The sequence below is a fragment of the Mobula hypostoma genome, chromosome 26, assembly GCF_963921235.1.
Source record: "Mobula hypostoma chromosome 26, sMobHyp1.1, whole genome shotgun sequence".
In the NCBI taxonomy this organism is placed as follows: domain Eukaryota; kingdom Metazoa; phylum Chordata; class Chondrichthyes; order Myliobatiformes; family Myliobatidae; genus Mobula; species Mobula hypostoma.
The window spans coordinates 32865773-32888906 of NC_086122.1; the positions used below are offsets into that span (position 1 = coordinate 32865773).

The 23134-nt window shown below is 46.1% G+C and overlaps 1 protein-coding gene across 7 annotated transcripts in view; it reads left to right on the forward strand.

Moving 5' to 3' along the window:
• rnf19b (ring finger protein 19B) overlaps nt 1–19376 on the forward strand; it is a 158106-nt gene extending 138730 nt beyond the window's left edge. For 5 of the 7 annotated variants that reach the window (XM_063034035.1, XM_063034032.1, XM_063034034.1 and 2 more), the window contains 8 exons: nt 1828–2033; nt 2902–3046; nt 7167–7329; nt 9020–9134; nt 9688–9828; nt 13723–13930; nt 16056–16193; nt 18780–19376. In XM_063034035.1, the coding sequence (XP_062890105.1) occupies nt 1828–2033; nt 2902–3046; nt 7167–7329; nt 9020–9134; nt 9688–9828; nt 13723–13930; nt 16056–16193; nt 18780–19215 (1552 nt within the window). In that variant the 3' untranslated portion in view covers nt 19216–19376. Of the gene's footprint in view, nt 1–1827; nt 2034–2901; nt 3047–7166; nt 7330–9019; nt 9135–9687; nt 9829–13722; nt 13931–16055; nt 16198–18779 lie in introns of those variants that run through there. The other 2 variants (XM_063034036.1, XM_063034038.1) reach the window with 2 other exon arrangements.
• The last annotated feature ends 3758 nt before the right edge of the window (nt 19377–23134 follow it).

Sequence of the window (23134 nt, forward strand, 5' to 3'; positions counted from 1 at the left end):
TTGCATGTGTTTGCGTTCACAAGGCAGTGTTTTTTTTGTCACTGATAGTTGGCAAGAAATAAGCAGTAAGACAATTCAGAATTGCTTTGCTCACTGTGGTTTCAAGCATTCAGGCTTGGCAATGCCAGTAACAGTTAAGAGTGGAAATAAAATGATTTCACTACTTCAACAAGTTCGGAACTATGAGGAATTTGAAGGTATCAGCAATGATGTTGAATCTTACAATGAAAATGAAGATTTGGAGGATGCAATCCTCGATAGCTGTGTATGGATGCAGTCCGATAACTCCCTTGGGGGAGAAGACTGTCGCATTGTCTGCAAGGTTTTGTTCGGCAAGTAGGACATTGTCAGGTTGTTGCTGAATTTGTCCGTTGTAGATCGCTGTGAAAGTTCTGCGGTAGTGTAGCAGCGCGAGGCTGTTACAGCGCAGGGTGTCGGAGTTTAATTCTAATGTCGTCTGTACGTACTCGCTGTGGAATGTGCGCGTTTCCTCCACATGCTCCAGTTTTCTCTCTCGGCCCAAAGGTGTACCCGTGGGTAGGTTGATTGTAAGTTGTCCTGTGATGAGGCGAAGGTTAAATTGGGGGTTGTTGGGTGTCACAGCTCAAAGTGCTGAAGGGCCTTTTCCATGCTGTGTCTCGATAAATAAATAAAATAAAAATTTCACTGAACCGGAAACGTTTTTCTTTAAACTGGGAGTTTTCTGCGTAATATTCCTACTGATTGGTCAGCTTTTCAAAACTGGAGATTGTTGACTGAATTAAGTTCCACCCCTGCCAAGGAGGGACTCGAGTGGTTTGCTGAGGCATCTGCTGTAACCACCATAACGTCTGTGCAGACAGTGTGGGCTGTGCAGAGTACAGGGGTCTCCAGACGGGCCAAGTGAATGGGCAAGGTTCTGGGAGGGGTATTTATTTATTTAGAGATGCAGCATGGAATTGGCCCTTCCGGCCCTTTGAGCCGTGCTGCCCCCGACAACCCCCGACAGCCCCCGATTTAACCCGAACATAATCACGGGACAATTTACAACGATCAACTAGCCCGCCCTGTCCGTTTCCGGACTGTGGCCGGAAACCGGAGCACCCGTTCCATGGGGAGGGCGTACAGACTCCTCACAGAGGATGCTGGGATTGAACTCTGAACTCCGACACCCCGAGCTGTGACGGCGGCACGCTAACCGCTACGTTACCGTGGCGTCCTAGAATCTAAGCACTTGTGCAGAGAGAACGATAGAAATGTGGGGCAGTTTTAAACGGTGAGCGTTGAAATGTAGTTCAGTGGCTTTTGGCTGTCATTATGTGCAATTCACTGAACCTTGACATGTGGGTGCACCAGGCAGTTGGGAAGGGAGGCTGGCTGTGACTACAAAGAGAATTTGAGAACAACCATAGAACCATGATGAATGTAGAGTATTGTGTTCAGATCCAATCTCCCCATCGAAGGAAGAAAATTTACTTACTGATGCCACACAGGGTAGACCCCGCTGGCGCACCAACTCCTGACAACCATGATTTAACCCTAGACTAATCACGGGACAATTTACAATGACTATTTAACCTACTAACTGGTACATCTTTGGACTGTGAGAGAAAACCAGAGAACCCGGAGAAAACGCACATATTCCATGGTGAGGATGTAGACTCCTTACAGGTGACATTGGAATTGAAGTCCGAGCTCTGAACTCGACGGTCCAAGCCGTAACAGTGGCTCGCTAACTGCTACCCTACCGCGGCACGCCAGCGTAGGTCTGTAGGTGTCAAAAAACTAAGAAGAGGCCTGTTCCAGATTGACTGCATCTTGGGTGAAATAAATTGCTGTGTTTTCCAGGTATGCTGTGATCGCTTATGGATGTGCCTGCTGTCCAAAGATCTCCTGTGGCCGGGATGGCTGTGGCACTGAGTTCTGTTACCACTGCAAACAACTCTGGCACCCAAATCAGACCTGTGACAGCGCTCGTCAGCAGCGAGCTCAAAGTCTGCAGATTCGAGCAAAGCAAACAACAGTGCTGAACTACGGCCAGGAAGCGGGCAGTGGTATGTGTGAGAGTGTTTCTGCACTTTAATGTGCCAGTCAACGAACTTCCATACCGTTGTCCATGTTTCTGCGTTTTGATAAACTGAGGTGCATCAACATGAAAAGCATTGTTTTTTTAATGATCTGTTTTCATATCGTTCCCTCGTTCCCAGTATATGGGCATTGGCTGACTTGTCAGTTTCCAATCAAAGTTCAAAGTTAATTTATTATCAAAGTACATACACATCACCGTATACGACCCTGAGGTTCATTGTCTTGTGGGCATTTGCAGTAAGTACAAGAAAAACAATAGAATCAATGTATGGCCCCACCCAACAGGACAGTCAAACAGCCAATGTGCAAACACCAATAAACTTGTGCAAATATGAAAAAAAGGGCAATAAATATCGAGAACATGAGATGAAGGGTCCTCGAAAGTGAGTCCACAGGTCGTGGGATCAGTTCAGTGTTGGGGTGAGTGACGTTATCCCCAGTGGTTTCAGAGCCTGATGGTTGAGGGGTAATAACTGTTCCTGAACCTGGTGGTGTGAGTCCTGAGGCTCCTGTACCTCCTTCCTGATGGCAGCAGTGAGATGAGAGCTTGACCTGGGTGATGGGGGGTCCCTGATAATGGATGCTGCTTTCCTGCGAGACAGGATTTCATGTAGATGTGCTCAATGGTGGGGAGAGTTTTACCTGTGATGGACTTGGGCATTGGTGTTATGCCTACCTACTGTTACATCACCAGGAACACAGTCCTAGTGTCCATTTTGAAACTCAGCACACGAATTGTATAATAACGCCCGTGTTTCATATTTTTTAATCTTTAAGTTGATTTGCTTACGAGTCCAAGCACAAGTGTTAATTTCTACGAAACCTATTAATCAGGTGATGAAATCAAGCCGTGCCCACGCTGTGAGGCCTACATCATCAAGATGAACGATGGAAGCTGCAATCACATGACGTGCGCTGTGTGCGGCTGTGAGTTCTGCTGGTTGTGTATGAAGGAGATCTCTGACCTGCACTATCTCAGGTAGGAGTCAGTCAGGATTGCTTAAAGTTGTGTTGAAGTGTTGAGAAGGTGATTTTTTTTTACCTCCGAGCAGTTTCAGTTATTCGGAATGTTTGCTGTGACGTCAAACAGACCCTGCACTTCCTCCAGAGGCTTCCGATCCAGCAGCGTTCTTGTTAATCAGTTCTTCCTGAAATGTGTTTCCCAGTGTTGGACATGGGTACAAACCAGATCCCTGGCTTCACTGACAAAATAATTTTTTACTCCATTTTGGCACCAGAGTTCTGTAGGAAGCCGCGGATGGGGTGGGAGAGTGGTCCACTCTTCGGAAGGTGAGCTTCAAGAGGCAGAACACTGAAATCCCCAGCACTGCTGCACCTAACAGGACGGACAACCTTTCTACGTCCTCGCTAGAGACACTGACTTGTATGATAGTTGTGTTCTGGAAGCATGGGGAATAAAAATTAACTGTTGGTCAATTGGCAGAGATAATGTCAGTAATCTCACGATTGAATTTGATGTTCTGAGTGGGGCAGTTCCTTAGGGGGGAGAAAAAGTCACAGGCATGAAACATCATTTCTCTCTGCACAGTTGCCGCCTCCCCGCCCAAGCATCTTGTTTTGCACGTTTAGCATGTCAATTCGGGTGGTGGGGTGGAGATACGTCTCTACCAAAGGAGGTGTAAAGGACTCCTTCCCTGCACCAGCCTGCAGGTCACCCTTGGGCAAGGCGTGGCACCTGCTTAGCCCCCGATCGGGGTCATGTGAAGTCATGGGAGCAGGTGGTGGATGGTCGTCTGAGCAGTTGGTGGACATCACAATCCTGGTTATGTGACCACTGACGCCAGGCAGACAATCTCTGAAGAGTATTGATAATGGCTGGGGTCACCCCTCTTGTAAAGACGCTGCCCAGAGGAAGGGAATGCCAAACCACTTCTGTAGAAAAATTTGCCAAGAACAATCATGGTCATGGAAAGACCATGATCGCCCTCGTCATGCAACATGGCGCATAATGATGATGTCATACGACACGGTGCATAATGACCATGATGAGCATGTCAGTCGGGTCAGCCATTTTCCAAAGAGTGGAGCACAGGACATCTGGACAAATGGACATTATGACCATAGCTTGCTCAGGCTTCACCAACCTGACAATTCTGCAGTGTTTTGGGGGGTGGGAGGTGAGGGACAGGGGCTTAAACTTTTTCACACTCTCGATCCAGAATGCTAACTTGTTTTTGGAAATCCATTTCTGTTTTTGACTGAGTCTCCAATGGCAGCAGGCCCCTTTTGTTTCTAGAGAGAGAGTGGGGAGGCCTTTGCCGGTGTGGTTGTGGGGAGGCTTTTGGCAGCACTGGATCAGCAGACAGACACTGAGACACGGAATTGGAGTGCATTCACTCGGTGATTCAGAGGGAATGTCACCAAAGGTGCTCGCAAATTTGTACGGGTGGACCGTGGGGAGCATTCCAATGGGTTGCATCACCATCTGGCCCTGCACAGGATCGAACTAAGCTGCAGAAAGTTGTGAACTCAGTCAGCTCCACCACTAGGTACCAGTCTCCCCAGCATCCCGGACATCTTCAAAGAGCAATGCCTCAAAAAGGCAGCATTTTTACCTCATTAAGGACCCCAGGACATGCCCTGTTCTCATTGCTACCATCAGGGAGGAGGTACAGGAGCCTGAAGACACACAACTCAGCGATTCGGGAACAGCTTCTTCCCCTCTGTCGTCATGGGTTCATTGTCCATTCAGAAATCTGAACACTACCTCACTACTTTTTTTAAATCTTATTGCACTATGTATTTAACTTAACTCTTATTTATATATTTCCTGTAGTTTACAGTTTTTTATTATTACGTGTTGCTGCTGCATTACATATTTCATGCCGTAACCCGGTGATATTAGACCTGATTCTGACTGTGAAAGGGGCTCGGGCTGAGGTGGAATCCACGGCCTCCCTTCCTGCTGCTTCCACCTTTGGTGCTGTGGCCTTTCCCTGCCGAACCCCGTCTCGCAGCCACTGAGCAGGGAATCGTAACTAATCTGGAGCAATCGTTCATCACCCTTCGGTCCTCCGTGTCTGCTAAAGGATCTCAGAGCAAACAACGGCAAGGCCTCCAAATGGCGGAAAGGCGAGGTGGATGAAGTTGACGAGTTCAGCGTGGGTGTAGCGAGCAGCACCAAGGCAGTCTCTAATTTTGTTTTTCCTTTATTGGCTTGATGCAGCATCTTCTCACAATCTGTGAAAGTGACAGCAAACCGTCAGGACAGCTGAAAATGTCACTGGCTGCAGTCACTACAGTTCTTCTGTGTCCAGGACAAAAAGTTCACCAAAAACTCCCTTCTGGGAAGCACTATAGGGCTATTAAAACTAAAACTTCACACCATCTTTAAAGTGTCTTCCCCCAATCAGTTGATCTAATTGGCCCTCTCCCCACCCCTCCCCCTTATCTATTATCTCAGGTGCTGCAATACACTATAAACACTTCAAACGTTTTACAATGCTGTTTATTGTACATTGTAATGCATGCTGCTGTTTAAGCAGATTTTATTCTATATCCATACTTGTAACTTTATTTTGTAGTTCTTTATTCTTTCTAATTGTTGAATGTTTTTGTTGCATGTCACACCAGCACACCACAGCAAATTTCTTATTGGAAAGCTGATGTATCTGCAATAAATTTGTTATTGAAGTCTCTCACTAGAGGTGTCCTCAATCTTAAACCAATTCCCACTCTCCTCTTGTTCTCCATTCTTCACCCGGAGGACCCCCCCTTCCCTCAATCCCATGTCCCACCCAGAGGACCCCCCCTTCCCTCAATCCCATGTCCCACCCAGAGGACCCCCCCTTCCCTCAATCCCATGTCCCACCAAGAGGACCCCCCCTTCCCTCAATCCCATGTCCCACCCAGAGGACCCCCCTTCCCTCAATCCCATGTCCCACCCAGAGAACCCCTCCTTCCCTCAATCCCATGTCCCACCTAGAGAACCCCTCCTTCCCTCAATCCCATGTCCCACCCAGAGGACCCCTCCTTCCCTCAATCCCATGTCCCACCCAGAGGACCCCTCCTTCCCTCAATCCCATGTCCCACCCAGAGGACCCCTCCTTCCCTCAATCCCATGTCCCACCCAGAGGACCCCTCCTTCCCTCAATCCCATGTCCCACCCAGAGGACCCCTCCTTCCCTCACTCCCATGTCCCACCCAGAGGACCCCCCTTCCCTCAATCCCATGTCCCACCCAGAGGACCCCCCTTCCCTCAATCTCATGTCCCACCCAGAGGACCCCCCCTTCCCTCAATCTCATGTCCCACCCAGAGGACCCCCCCTTCCCTCAATCTCATGTCCCACCCAGAGGACCCCCCTTCCCTCAATCCCATGTCCCACCCAGAGGACTCCCCCCCTTCCCTCAATCCCATGTCCCACCCAGAAGACCCCCCCTTCCCTCAATCCCATGTCCCACCCAGAGGACCCCCCCTTCCCTCAATCCCATGTCCCACCCAGAGGACCCCCCCTTCCCTCAATCCCATGTCCCACCCAGAGGACCCCTCAATCCCATGTCCCACCCAGAGGACCCCTCAATCCCATGCCCCACCCAGAGGACCCCTCAATCCCATGTCCCACCCAGAGGACTCCCCCCCTTCCCTCAATCCCATGTCCCACCCAGTTGATTTCCATTCTGACCTGCTCTCCTTGTTGCCGTCAGTGAGTTCCTGTCCCCCCACCCCCATACGCCCATTGTCACCACCTCTTTGGAGCCACTGGAGTGAAATGGTACCTCGCATCAAGTGGTTGATGTCAAGACTGGATTCTGGTAGGGCCGGCCAGATTGTCCTTCTCGAATAAAGCTGATTTGCCACCTGAAGCAGCAGCTGCCCTTGGCTCTGACTGGGACAGGCGACCATCTCAGCATGTTAACGCCAACTCGGTGACACGCGGTTCTTGACCTGCACCAATGCTGCCACCTGGTGGCGGCTGACAGAAATGCTGATAGACACAGAGCCTTGTCCTGGTGTGCAGGTCGCATTAGTCTTGTAAGGCGATGTGCGACTTTGAACTATTTTAACATTGGCCAAAGGCGAGGGTTGCCCTCTGACCTTTCTGAGGCATGTTCTGACTTTCCTCTGCTGTTATTTCCAGCCCCTCTGGTTGCACGTTTTGGGGAAAGAAGCCATGGAGCAAGAAGAAGAAAATTCTCTGGCAGCTTGGCACTCTAATTGGCGCTCCTGTGGGCATTTCCCTCATTGCTGGCATTGCTGTTCCTGCCATGATCATTGGCATACCAGTCTATGTTGGCCGTAAGGTAAGAACCATTGTCAGAAAGTATCTGCTGGTAGCTGTTAATGATTCCCTTCCTCCTGCACACTAACCCCACAGTGTTATAATTATTGTAAATAATCGTCTTGGTCGTATGTTATCCAACCTCACATTAAAATTTTCTCTCTGAAACTCCACAGTTACGAAGGCTCACTTTAATCTGTTTTAACTGTCTTCATTTCTCATTCCTGCCTTTAGGAAATGTACTTACAAGAAAGTTTAAGTTTATCAGTAGCAGTTTCTGCTACTTGGATAATTTCACGTAAAATGTAACTGAATTTCATTGGTACCTCTTCTGCATTCAAACTTGCTGATTTTGGCCAGGCTGTGTCCATATCGCCTTGCGTGACTGAAGCACAGAGTTACGAGTGAACTCTGCCGAAGATAAGTTTGAGAGTTGCCGCTTTTGAATGTCTCAGCTGCAGTATGGCTACAATGCACAGTCCAGCTGTTATGTCATAGAAACAGAAAATAGGTGCAGGAGTAGGCCATTCGGCCCTTCGAGCCTGCACCGCCATTCAGTACGATCATGGCTGATCATCCAACTCAGAACCCTGTACCTGCCTTCTCTCCATACCCCCTGACCCCTTTCGCCACAAGGGCCATATCTAACTCCCTCTTAAATATAGCCAATGAACTGGCCTCAACTGTTTCCTGTGGCAGAGAATTCCACAGATTCACCACTCTCTGTGTGAAGAAGTTTTTCCTCTTCTCGGTCCTAAAAGGCTTCCCCTCTATCCTCAAACTGTGGCCCCTCGTTCTGGACTTCCCCAACATCGGGAACAATCTTCCTGCATCTAGCCTGTCCAATCCCTTTAGAATTTTATACGTTTCAATCAGATTCCCCCTCAATCTTCTAAATCCCAGAGAGTACAAGCCCAGTCGATCCAGTCTTTCATCATATGAAAGTCCTGCCATCCCAGGAATCAATCTGGTGAACCACCTTTGTACTTCCTCTATGTCCTGAGGCCCTCCTGGTTTTGAGGCCCTCCCAGAACACTTCTCAGTGATGGGATTGGATCACAAAGGTCTGGAGAAAGAGTACTTGTGGTAGTAGATCATTTGGTAGGGTGGGGGGGGGGTTGTTGATAAAGAATAGGCTGGAGTGATAGCGGCTCTCAGGAGTGCTTGTGTGGAGGTTGGATACACACACACACACACGCACGCACGCACGCACACACACACACACGCACACGCAAATACTACTTGCTCCTAATGTAAAAAAATAACTATGCTGCTGACTGCCTCGGGCAAGTCATACTTTGCAGAGACAAGAGGCAGGAGTTCAGGCTTATTAGTAAATGGGCCCTTCTCAGATCTAAATAATTTTTTTTTAAAATTGTATTTCCCCTTTCATCAAAATGATGTTCTGTGCCCCAAAGGATAAAAGAAGAGGTCCTTGTCCACTTCCCTGCTTTTTTAATTCACTTGGAAACCAGCCATCATAATTGTTTCAAAGAAGAAGCGAAAACATGCGCCTCTTGTCTATTCCTCTATAAATCCCCAAAATAAAAGGAGGAAAATATCATAATGAATTTGTAAACCTGTTAGTCCTGGATGCATTATCCCTTCATATTGGAGAAAGTCAGGCCGATTTTTATGAACCTTGTACCTTCCTCCTGCTTTGAAGATTGCTCAGAATGGTGATCATTTTAACTTCTCCTTTTATTCTTTAGGTTCACAGTCGCTATGATGGGAAAAAGACTTCAAAGCACAAAAGAAATTTGGCGATCACTGGTGCGGTTACCTTGTCAGTGATTGCTTCCCCTGTGATAGCAGCCGTCAGTGTCGGTAAGCGTTGGTTCTTTACCCAAGACCAAGGATCATGCATTCTGCATTGGTGTAAACCAGTATAACACTGGGATAATGTTTGATATCTAACTATCCATTGGTGTAAACCAGTATAACAGTGGGATAATGGTGGATATCTAACTATCTGTTGGTGTAAACCAGTGTAACAGTGGGGTCTGTTTTACTACGAAAGAGTTTCATGTCTATCGCAGATGGCCATCACAGAGGGTGATGTGAAGCATTGGATGAGACAGGTTGGATGCAGGTTGTTAAACTACTTTGTGCACGGCAACATTATTTATTTGTTTAGTGACCCAGTGCTCAGTAAGCCTTTCCAGTCCTTTAAGCCAGGCTGCCCCAGAAACCCCTGGCAACTCATTTTAACTCTAACCTAACCTAAGCATTTACAACGACCAATTAACGTAGAAACTGGTACACCTTTGACTGTGCAAGTCATTATAAAGTTTGCACTCTGCGAATAGATCCCACTCATTAACATAGGGTTTATTTTTTTAGCAAGAGGTTTCACAATCTATTATCTGATCTGTTTAAGGAATTGGCGTTCCCATTATGCTGGCTTATGTTTACGGTGTGGTCCCGGTGTCGCTGTGTCGCGGTGGCGGCTGTGGTGTCAGTGCAGCCAATGGAAAAGGAGTGAAGATTGAATTTGATGAAGACGATGGGCCAATAACAGGTAACCAACCGTGCATCTGTCTGCAGTATGTTAAATGTTGTGTTGTAACTGATCCCCCCAGGAACATTTTTTTTTCTGGAGTGTTTGAGAGGCACGCATGCATTTATGTATTTTTCCAGCTGTTTTCACTCACTCACTTTCCAGGACTTTTTACAACGCGACTGCTCAGTGTTATTTTTTTATTTGCACAGTTTGTTGTCTTTTGCATTTTGGTTGTTTGTCGGTCTTGGCAGAACACGGAACAGTACAGTACAGGGATAGGCCCTTCAGCCTGCAGTGTTGTGCTGGACCAGTGAAAAAGCAAATCAAAAACACTAAACACTAATCCCTCCTACCTACACAGTGTCCATATCCCTCCATCTTCCTCACATCCATGTTCCTATCCAAACGTCTCTTAAAAGCCTCTGATGTATTTGCTTCTACCACCAAGTCAGGCAGCCACCACTCCCTGAGCGAAAAAAAACCTTGCCTCTCACATCCATCCCTTGATAGCTTTTCATAAATTCTGTTGTATTTATTTCCCTGTAAATACCTGCAAGAAATTGAACCTCATATTACTTCAGCTTTGATTTTTGCTGTCAGTATAAGTGTTCGTTGTCGTTGCTGTCTGGTACACTGGTCTGATCATACACACTGCAGCTGTCTGCATTTGTGTGGGTTTCTGTGAGCAATGTTACTTGAAATACTGTTGCATATTTTAAGAGTGGAATACTTCCCATCTAACAGTAGTATTAAGACTTGACCTGTCCTCAAACTTTGAGTTTTAATATGTCTCGGCCTGAAACGTCGACTGCATCTCTTCCTAGAGATGCTGCCTGGCCTGCTGCGTTCACCAGCAACTTTTATGTGTGTTATTTAAATACCTAGATGTTTCCTTAAGGTTACCCCAGCCAGGTGAAGTAGTGGAGATAAGCTCCCACTTGCGATTTAAATGCTCCCAATGGTGTGCATCTCAAACAGCCTATGGCAACCAAGTCCAGCTCCTTGCCTTCATGTGTGGTTTAGTCACTAAGTCCGGCGGAACGGTTTCTACTGACAGGAGAAGGGGGCCAAGGTGGGTTATTAGTGCCTTAAAACTGGTCGTTACTGGCAGATGGGTCTCGTTAGCCGTAGCTGGCAGCTCATCTAGAAGGGGAACTCTGATCTGAAACCTCCGCTGCCTTGTGGCTATACCCACTCACAGGGAAGGCTTCGGGAGTGAATCCCGAGGGGAAAAATCTGGAACTGGAGTCCCTAAGGCAGCCCGACATTGTGTTCAATGTGACTGGCAACTCCTGCGACGCCACTGGTGCCAAACCGTATCAGTCTCTGTCGTTCCTTTGGATTCATCAGCTGCACGGAGAGGGGGAGCCCGCTACACGGGCAACAAGGTGCTCGTATTTTTGTACCATCCTGGCTTGTGTAGATGGCTAGGACACAGCATCCATGGTCAGCACTGGCCAGCGGAGGGCTTCAAAACGGCTGTTGTGACTTTGAAATGAGGAAGCACAAAGTTACCTTCCAAACAGGAAATGTTAGTTTGTACAAGTGCGAATCCAAGCATTGAGAGTTAGGAAAACAGTTGTGCACGTGATAATTTTACCTTAAATCTCAAAAATTAGTGACAATTGTCATTCAAGTGGGACGTGGGCAGCATAAATTGAATGATAATGAGGGATGTTTCTAATTTTATTCCCATGAGCAAAATATACTGTCTTAAGTCTTTGCTTTCCCGTCTTGTCCTGCTAGGGTTAGACATGGAAACTGTCCCTGTTATGACCTTCAAGACTGAAGGATGAATGTTCAAGGTCAAGGCAGGTTAAAGTGTTTCCAAACAACCTGAATTATTATCTTAGAAGGACTGTGAAGTATTTGTATTTATTTTATTTCTTGCATCCAAGGGAGTAAAAATCTTTACTGCATCTCCGTCACAATGTACAAGCAATAAGGGCGGGAAATGTGGGGGGATATTGCCCAGACACTAAGATTGTACACAGGATTGTTTTATATACATGTATATACAGTCAGATATACAATCAGATCAATGTGTATTGATCAATTTGGGGAAAGAAGCTGTCCTGGACCCTGTTAGTCCTGGCCTTAATGCTGCGGCACCGTTTACCAGACGGAAGCAGCTGAAACAGTTTAAGGTCGGGGTGGCTGGAGTCCCTGATGATCCTCTGACCCCTTTTTACACACCTGCTGCTGTAAGTGTCATGAATAGAGGAAAGTTCACACCCACAGATGCGCTGGGCTGTCCGCGCCACTCTCTGCAGTGCCCTGTGATTGAGGGAGGTACAGTCCCCGGACCAGGCAGTGACACAACCAGTCAGGATGTTCTCAGTGGTGCCCCTGTACAAAGTCCTGAGGATTTGGGGACCCATGCTGAACTTCTTCAGCCGTCTGACGTGAAAGATGTGCTGTTGTGCTCTTCTCACCAGACAGCCGGTGTGTACAGTCCAGGTGAGATCCTTAGTGATATGTATACCAGGGAACTTGAAACTACTCACCCTCTCAACTACAGTCCCATTGATGTCAACAGCGGCCAGCCAGTCTCTGTTCCTCCTGTAATCCACGATCAACTCCTTCGTTTTGTCGACGTTGAGGGAGAGGTTTTCTCGACACCACCTGTGTCAGGGCATTGAGTTCTCCTCTGTAGGCTGTTTCATCATTGTTGGAAATAAGCCCTACCAATGTAGTTGATGTAGTTTGTTCATTCTCCTGTGATCATTAAGGAACATTATGAAGCTCACCTGTCCTGTGGGTTGTAGGAGCTGTGGTTGTGGAGGTTTATAAGATTTATAGATAGAGTACGCAGGGAGTGTCTGTTCCTCAGGGTTGAAATGTCTAATACCAGAGGGCACGTATTGAAGGTGAGAGGGGGTAGATTCAAGGGGGAAGTGAGGGGTAAGTTTTTTACTCAGAGGGTGGTGGATGCCAGGTATGGTCGTAGAGGCAAATGCATTATGATGTTGATTACGAAGACACGTAGTCCTCTTTTATTGTCATTTAGTAATGCATGCATTGACAAATGATACATTATTTCCTCTGGTGTGATATCACAAAACACAGGACAAACCAAGACTGAAAAAACTGACAAAACCATATAATTATACATATAGTTACAACAGTGCACAATATCATAACTTGATGAAGAAAGTCCGTGAGCACAGTAAAGTTCAAAGTTTCTCAAATGTCCCACATCTCACGCAGTCGGGAGAGGGAAGAAAAACTCTCCCTGCCATGCCGACCAAAGTCCGACTCTGAGTCATCCGAAAACTTCGAGCTCTGATCAGCTCTCCGACACCGAGTACTGAGCGCCATCTCTGTCCGAACGATTCGACCTCCTTCTCGGTCACCAAAAGCAAGCAAGGCTGAGGATTTTGAGGCCTACCCTCCGAAAGATTCCCAACCACACAGTAACGACAGCAGCGGACGGGCATTTCAGAAATTTCTCCAGATGTTCCTCTGTGCTTTCACGTCTATCACCATCAAATCAGAAATTGTCCACGGCCCCTATTTAACAGATATGATATCATTTTTCACCGGGGGGGGGGCTGTGCACGCGCGGTACGCTGCCATCTTCTCCTCCCGCCGTTCCCGCCATTAGAAGCTTTTTGGATAGGCACATGGATGTAAGGAAGATGGAGGGATATGGACATGGTGTAGGTAGGTGGCATTAGTGTTTGGGTGTTCTTGATTTGCTTTTTAGCTGGTTTGGCACAACACTGTGGCCTGTTCCTGTCTGTACAGTTCTATGTTCCCTTTGCACAGATGGGGCCCAGCATGCGGTCTTCCCAGTGTATTCCGTTGTTCTAGGGTTGGTCTCCCATCACCTGTGGTGTATTGTCTTCATTGCCCGGCTGTGCCCCTCTCTCCGCTTCGCTCCCATTGATCTCCTTCCTTTCCTTGCAGTTGCTGACGCATGGCGAGCCCTGAAGAACCCCAGTCTCGGAGACAGCAGCGTGGAGGGGCTGACCAGCGTGCTGAGCACGAGCGGCAGTCCTGTTGACGGCGTGAGCGTGGTGCAGAGCAACTGCAGCGAGACGGCCAGCTTCGCGGCTCTGTCGGGGAGCACGCTGTCTGGAGGGGCCCTCGCGGGGAGCAGTGTGCAGCACGGCAGGTACTCTTTGTTGTCACATCTGTCTGCTCTTTGTAAAGTAATAAGATATTGGGCAGTAGTCTGCCATGCAGCAACACCTCTGAATACCACTCTTAATGGCAGCTTGAAAGTTACCCAAGATCAGGGGTTCCCAGTCTGAGTCCACTAACCCCTTGCTTAATGGTTTGTCCATGGCGTAAAAGTTGGGAACCCCTTCCCTAGAGACAAGGGAACCACCGTAAGCAGTTACATCCTCTCGCACTGATGGCTGCTGCTCCTTGGACTGTGTCACAATGAGAATCAGGTTTGATATCACTGGCATATGTCATAAGATTTGTTAACTTTCTGGCAGCAGTCACTGCAATACAATAATAGAGAAAAAATGTGAATTACAGTAAGTGTGTGTATCTCAAATAGTTAAATAGGTAGTGCAACAATAGAAAAATATATTAGTGAGGTAGTGTTCATGGGTTCAATGTCCATTCAGAAATCGGATGGCAGAGGGGAAGAAGCTGTTCCTGAATCACTGAGTGTGTGCCTTCAGGCTTCTGTACCTCCTCCCTGATGGTAGCGATGAGAAGAGGGTACGTCCTGGGTGACAGGGTCCTTAATGATGAACGCCGCCTTTTTGAGGCATCGCCCCTGAAGATGTCCTGGATATTACAGAGGCTAGCGCCCGTGATGGAGCTGACTGAACTTACAACTTTCTGCAGTTTATTTCAATGCTGTGCAGTAGTCTTCCCCACAAATCCCACCCCCCACCATAGCAGATGGTGATAGAGCCAGTTAGAATGCTCTCCATGGTACATCAGTAGAAATTTTTAAGTGCCCTTGACTTACCAAATCTTTTCGAGCTGCTAATGAAATATAGATGCTGTCATGCCTCTTTTGTACTATTACTGCTACAGACATCCCACCCTGCAAAAACTCATTTCAGGGAGGTAGCACCATCAATTTGCGGAGACTCCCAGAACTCCCGGGAGAGGTGGGATGTCTGCAATAGAGTAGCTCCTTAGCAGCTAGCCAGCTAGTTTAAATAACGTTATCTATGCTAATGAACGAATGACACCCTGTTAAACTCACCTCAACATGTCTTTTACAGTCTTAACCCACCATGGGCAATAGAAAAGTCACTGTTGCAAACAGTGCAGCGAGCAACACTGTCATTATTTTTGACCCCTATTAGGCAGGGGTACACTTTAGTGTCGTCTGGGGTGACATACGTTTTATATTTTTTTGGAGCACTCTCGCTCGCGCATTTTCTCTCTCTCGTGGTCGCTCGCGTGCTCTCGCTTGCTTTCTCTCTCGCTCGCCTGCTTTCTCTCACTCGCTGTCAAAAAAATTGATCTCCATGATATTGTATATAATTTGCGGGCATCAGGGAGCCACTATTCATATGCGGGAGACTCCCGGAACTTCCGGGAGAGGTGGGGTGTCTGCTGCTATTACTACATCGACTCAGGCTGAGGGGGCCAGCATTGGGCACGATGGCGGACTCTCCACTTCTCCTTTGTAGCTGCATAACAATGAAATCAACATGCCTTGGGCTTTTCCAGAATAAAGGTAACAATGCTGTCCGAGATGATTTACAGGAGGGTGAGGTCCTAAATTCAAAATTGGCTGAATCTTGCAATGCCAGATCAGTTTCTGGTGTGGTGAAATTGAAATACTGCTTCTTTTTTGCCCCTAGTGTGCAGTGTGGAGCAAAATTAGATGTGTAACAGTCATCCAGAGAGCAAAGGGGCCGAGGCCCCTTTGTCAGGCCTATACAAAGGCTTTGGAAGGACTCTGCCTTCCATGCCTTTTTTCATCATTCTGGAAGGGTACAACTTATAATAACTGAATTGGTGTCATTGAAAGGCTTGAATACTCTGCACTTGTCGTATTGCAGAGCAAAGAATATCCCCTAACTTTGAGAAAGGACTTGTTACCAATTGGCTAGATGTTGTACAAAGCAGGCTGCATCCCAACCTGTGGTCTGCAGGGCCTTTGGTTAATGGTGGGGTTCCATGGCATAAAAAAGGGTTGGGAACCCCTGCTGTAGTGTTATAATACTGTATTCTATAGTCAATCTTCTTCAAATCAAATCAGAGATTATTGATTTGATATCAAACCAGGGTTCAAAGTGCAATACTTTTTTTTTTAGCAGGCTGGAAACTCGAGCTGGAAGTCAAAAGCAAAACAAACTGCATAAAGATTCCATCAGCCTTGGGGCAACCAGTGATAACGCCAGCACCAGGGCCATGGCAGGTTCCATCATCAGCTCCTACAACCCACAGGACAGGTGAGCTTCAGAACATTACCTCATGGTCACTGGAGAATGAACAAACTACTTTTTATTTCACAGTCCTCTCCCTAAGAACAAGAAATTGAAGTTGTTTGAAAACAGTCTAACACTGAAAATCAGTGACCCAAAATTTATCCTGAAAGGACTGGCTTTTCTGAACTTCCTTTCACATCTGTTTGTTTATTTCATTGAGACACTGCGCAGAGAAGGCCTTCTGACCCTTCGAGCCTCACTGTTAGAAACCACCCCCCACTCCCGATTTAACCCTAGCCTAATCAGGGACAATTTACAATGTCCAATTAACCTACCAACCAGTATGTCTTTGGATTGTGGGAGGAAACCCACGCGGTCCCGGGGAGAACGTACACCCCTTGCAGGCGGCGAACCCTGGTTGCTGGTACCATAAAGCGTTGTGCTAACCACGCCACCATTCTGAACCACTCAGTGCTGGACAGCCAGTGAGGTCCTTTGTAGACTCCACTGGAGCAGTCCACAAAGCCAAGGAAGGATCAGGAGACAATTGGTTGCAGAGATTTAAAATGTCAACTGACCAGATGCTGAGGATGATGCTTGTAGAATGAGAAGTATTCTCAGCAAAAACACAAAGAGATTCTGCAGACGCTGGAAGAAATCAGCAGGTCAGGCAGCATCGATGGAAATGACGAGCTAGTCGACGTTTCGGACTGAGACTCTTCTTCAGGGCTGGCAAGGAAAGGGGGATGACGCCAGAATAAAAAGGTGGGGGGAGAGGAAGGAGGATAGCTCGAAGGTGAGAGGTGAAGCCAGGTGGGTGGGAAAAGTTGAGGGCTGGAGAAGAAGGAATCTGGTAGGAGAGGAGAGTGGACCACAGGAGAAAGGGAAGGAGGAGGGGAGCCAGCGGGAAGGGTGAGAAAAGGCAAAAGGCCAGAGTGGGGAATAGAAGAAGGGGGGGGGGGGGAATTACTGTAAAGAGAAATCGATATTCATGCCATCAGGTCGGAGGCTACCCAGAGAGAATATAAGGTGTTGCTCCTCTACCCTGAGGGTGGCCTCATCTTGGTACAAGAGGACCAATATGTCTGAATGGGTATCGGAACTAAAATGTTTGGTTGTCGGGAAGTTCCACTTTTGGCAGATGGAATCAATCTCTGAATGCTTTCTCTGGCAAAGAGGGAAACACACTACTGGCATAAATGGTATACCAAACCAAGGAACTAAGATTACTTTGCATTTGGTTCTGTGTCAAAATCTTGCTTATTTTGCTTGTGTTATGTGCACAAGCAAATGGATGGAAATTAATGGAAATTTGATGTGGATTAAAATGTGACACTCTTTTCAATTATGTTTGAGGAATGTTTAGGGTTCTTTTGTTTTTGCAGAGGGGTTAATGCTGGAATAGCTTAGAAAGGACATTGAAAGAACAGTATTTATGACATTTACAGATGTAGTACTGTGCAAAAGTCTTGGGTACTCTAGCTCTGTGTGTGTGTGTGTGTATATATATATATATGTGTGTGTATGTATGTATATATATGTATGTATCTATAGATATAGATATCTATTCTATCTCTCTCTCTCTCTCTCTCTCTATATATATATATACACACACATCTCTGTCCCTAAGGCTTTTGCACAGGACTGTATTTGTCAACGTGGAGCAGAGAGCGAGTTTGTAAATCCGGCGGGAGCAAAGGATGCTGGGAGTGGTGAGGGTGGAATGCCACGGGAGGGGTATGGGACAGGTGGCAGAGGAGGAGTGCCAGGGGCGGGTGCAGACACACGCAGCCCTGAGACACCAGGCAAGGTCATTTGATTCCAAACAATTGGTTTATTGGTCATCACAGACTGTCTCTCTGGTACTGGGACAATTAGTGACCAGTCGCTGACTGATTTATAGTGAATGAAATTGTAAAAGGATCCAGCAACAGGAGAAAATCATCCACCCACCCTGCCCCATCTGTGGACTATAGTAGCCCAGAACCATATTTTCACATCTGAAAGTTACAAAACATTGCCAGCTACAACTGCCTGGAAGATAAGAATTGATGAACGCAAATCAACAATTAAGAGCAAAAAAAAACATTGTGCTGGTTTAACTGTTATAATCTTCTATCTTAAAAATGTAGAGAAGAGGACATATCTTGTTCAGATTTTTACACCCTGATACTGGGTAATCCTGAATTCCTACTCTAAGAGGCTAAGACTCCTTAAGGAAGCAACAAAAGCCTCTACACTTGAGAAGTTAGCTAGAAACTGAGCACTTCAACCTCCAAGAGGACCACAGCCTTGTAGGGTTTGGAGGCTTGTGTGCCTCAATGATCCAGAGAGCTACATTGGCTGTAGTCAGGGCCTTGTGCTTTGTCTCTTGGTAAGGTCACCATGCCAAACAGGTCAAAGGGTAGAGGCCAGACTAAGAATGAGCCACCGGTCCTCCAGGTTCAGGGGCTCAGCTCGGGGCTAACAAAAAAAAGTTATGACAGAAACAGCAGTGAAGAATTCTTCTATATCTGCGTGCGATGGTATGGACAGAGATGGGGGCCAGCAGCGTGATGGGCAGTAAGTGAGCACTTCAGACTGAGTAATTGATTGTCATTTTTATTACAGGGAGTACAATAATCTGGAAGTTCAGGTTGACATTGAAAGCAAACCCAGTCCCCTGTGTCTCACCAGTGATGGCAGCATCGATGAGTTGCTTCACGTCCACTCTCAGTCAGTGGAGGGACTCTGCCACGAGGAGAAGGACAGTTCTTTCATGAGTGACAACAGGGACTGTATCGCGAGCAGCACCTGTGATGTCACACTTGCTCAACCCGAGAGCATCAGAAGCGATGGAAACAGCACAGATACTCAGTCGGATGACGTGCCTGACATAAGCTCTGATGAATGCGATTCACCCAGTCCAATTAATGGCAGACATTTGGAAATCACAGATATCAAGCTCTTAGACATTGAGAGTTTGGAATGTGATGATTTTGAGCAAAGGGAATGCACTCTTGAACAAGATGGGCAGCAAATAGAGACTGTTGTACATTACTTTTAAGCCATCCAATCATCACTAATTAACCAACTCACAACACGCACCTTATTCAGAATATTGAAATTTTATGTGTCTATGTTGTTTTAAATATACAAAGTGTACCCTGAGTATCACATTCTTGATGCAGTAAATAAAAATGTTAATCACTTACTTTCTTGATGAAATTAATTCAGAAGCCTTTTGCATGAATTTGCTCTGGACTGTTTCTCTGCCCAAAAATAGATAGTCTCATATGGAGAAAAAGTATTCAGAATTGATCAATTCAGCAAAAAATGAGCTTTTCTGGGCAGCTGGGCGTCTTGCTATAGTTTCAACAATCATTCTTTATAAAGAGGGTGCAGTAAATAGATACTTAGTGATTGGTAAAGTAGGCACCAATCAACAGGCCTACATTAGAGGACAAAGTAGTTAATTTTTTAATTACTTTAAATTTGATCATAGATCTAAACAGTAGACATAAGTGCCACAAAATCAATTGACTAGTGTTAACTCTATTGAATGTTATAATTTCTTAATAACCTACATCTATCTCTCGATGGCAAACTGGAATTAATAAAAGACAGCTATATTAGGGTTTGATTTGATTATGTAGTTCATTAATGCTCACTAGCAGAGATTATAATAGTATCTGGGAATTCTTGTACTTTGTCTTTTACATTGTAGCATTTGAATGAACATTGTTTCCCTTTTTTTTTTGATGATCCCAACATTACTTGATAGTCTGAAATGTCTTTCCAGGGAAGTGTAGTGTGCACTACCAGTTCTTTGTAACTTCGTTAGCAGTAAGATGGTTGTTAGGATACTGCAAAGGTGTATTTTAATTGACATAATTCAAATTCTCTAATGAGTTATTTTAGCCAGGTCTGTTAATACTGGAATCAATTTGCTAAATCTCAAATCAGCCAGTTTTTATTTAAAATGCCTTATGGTTTCAGTTTTGTGTTGATCTCTTATGATGGATATTGTAATGATAGAAACTGGAAGAGATAAAGCTATCAGACCTCTAATTTATGCCTTAAACCAAACTACATAATTGTAAACGTGTTTACTGATTCAAAAATTCCTTCTAGAACATGGAATAGTACAGGCCCTTTGGCCCACAATGTTGTGCCGACCCTCAAACCCTGCCTCCCATATAACCCCCCACCTTAAAATTCCTCCATATACCTGTCTAGCAGTCTCTTAAACTTCACTAGTGTATCTGCCTCCACCACTGACTCAGGCAGTGCATTCCACGCACCAACCACTCTCTGAGTAAAAAAACCTTCCTCTAATATCCCCCTTGAACTTCCCACCCCTTACCTTAAAGCCATGTCCTCTTATATTGAGCAGTGGTACCCTGGGGAAGAGGTGCTGGCTATCCACTCTATCTATTCCTTTTATTATCTTGTACACCTCTATCATGTCTCCTCTCATCCTCCTCCTCTCCAAAGAGTAAAGCCCTAGCTCCCTTGATCTCTGATCATAATTCATATTCTCTAAACCAGGCAGCATTCTGGTAAATCTCCTCTGTACCCTTTCCAATGCTTCCACATCCTTCCTATAGTGAGGTGACCAGAACTGGACACAGTACTCCAAGTGTGGCCTAACCAGAATTTTATAGAGCTGCATCATTACATCGTGATTCTTAAACTCTATCCCTCGACTTATGAAAGCTAACACCCCATAAGCTTTCTTAACTACCCTATCCACCTGTGAGGCAACTTTCAGGGATCTGTGGACATGTACCCCCAGATCCCTCTGCTCCTCCACACTACCAAGTATCCTGCCATTTACTTTGTACTCTGCCTTGGAGTTTGTCCTTCCAAAGTGTACCACCTCACACTTCTCTGGGTTGAACTCCATCTGCCACTTCTCAGACCACTTCAGCATCCTATCAATGTCTCTCTGCAATCTTTGACAATCCTCTACACTACCTACAACATCACCAACCTTAGTGTCGTCTGCAAACTTGCCAACCCACCCTTCTACCAGGTCGTTAATAAAAATCACGAAAACGTAGAGGTCCCAGAACAGATCCTTGTGGGACACCACTAGTCACAATCCTCCAATCTGAATGTACTCCCTCCACCATGACCCTTTGCCTTCTGCAGGCAAGCCAATTCTGAATCCACCTGGCCAAACTTCCCTGGATCCCATGCCTTCTGACTTTCTGAATAAGCCTACCGTGTGGAACCTTGTCAAATGCCTTACTAAAATCCATATAGATCACATCCACTGCACTACCCTCATCTATATGCCTGGTCACCTCCTCAAAGAACTCTATCAGGCTTGTTAGACACGATCTGCCCTTCACAAAGCCATGCTGACTGTCCCTGATCGGACCATGATTCTCTAAATGCCCAGCGATCCTATCTCTGAATCTTTTCCAACAGCTTTCCCACCACATACATAAGGCTCACTGGTCTATAATTACCCAGACTATCCCTACTACCTTTTTTGAACAAGGGAACAACATTTGCCTCCCTTCAATCCTCCGGTACCATTCCCGTGGACAACGAGGACATAAAGATCCTAGCCAGAGGCTCAGCAATCTCTTCCCTCGCCTTGTGGAGCAGCCTGGGGACTATTCCATTAGGCCCCGGGGACTTATCCATCCTAATGTATTTTAACATCTCCAACACCTCCTCTCCCTTAATATTAACATGCTCCAGAACATCAACCTCACCATCATCAAGTTCCCTCTCATTGGTGAATACCGAAGAGAAGTATTCACTGAGGACCTCACTCACTTCCACAGCCTCCAGGCACATCTTCCCACCTTTATCTCTAATCGGTCCTACCTTCACTCCTGTCATCCTTTTTTCTTCACATAACTGAAGAATGCCTTGGGGTTTTCCTTTACCCTACTCGCCAAGGCCTTCTCATGCCCCCTTCTTGCTCTTCTCAGCCCCTTCTTAAGCTCCTTTCTTGCTTCTCTATATTCCTCAACAGACCCATCTGATCCTTGCTTCCTAAACCTCATGTATGCTGCCTTCTTCCACCTGACTAGATTTTCCACCTCACTTGTCACCCATGGTTCCTTCACCCTACCATTCTTTATCTTCCTAACCAGGACAAATGTATCCCTAACATCCTGAAAGAGATCTCTAAACATCGACCACATGTCCATAGTAAATTTCCCTGCAAAAACATCATCCCAATGCACACCCACAATTTCTAGACTTATAGCCCCATAATTTGCCCTTCCCCAATTAAAAATTTTCCTGTCCTCTCTGATTCTATCCTTTTCCATGATAATGCTAAAGGCCAGGGAGCAGTGGTCACTGTCCCCCAGATGCTCACCCACTGAGAGATCTGTGACCTGACCCGGTTCATTACCTAGTACTAGATCTAGTATGGCATTCCCCCTGGTCGGCCTGTCCACATACTGTGACAGGAATCCGTCCTGGACACACTTAACAAACTCTGCCCCATCTAAACCCTTGGAACTAATCAGGTGCCAATCAATATTAGGGAAGTTAAAGTCACCCATGATAACAACCCTGTTATTTTTGCATCTTTCCAAAATCTGCCTCCCAATCTGCTCCTCTGTATCTCTTTTGGCTTTAAGAAGAAACTTAAAACTAAAGGTAGGAAGCTGCATAACCCTTTTGTTATTGGTAAAGATACAACCAGATGTAACCAGGTATTCCAGCCCATATTTCAGTTTCCCAAAGTCCGAGCCCAGGACTTCTATACCCCTCAAAGTGAAATCATGAATTCCTCCAGTTGAAATTGAATCTGCCCTGATCCATACTGAATGTATGTGACCATCAAATGAGAATGTATTTATTTGGGCTTGGCTGTGAAGTGTCTTCATTAATGGAGGCCTGCTCATTGTGGAGACTTTATAATGAGTAATTGAGTGACCCTTAAGGCTGCTAGTGCTTGTGGAGTTGCTAGCAAGTTGGTGCCTTTAGAATAGGAGGGGAGAAAATCT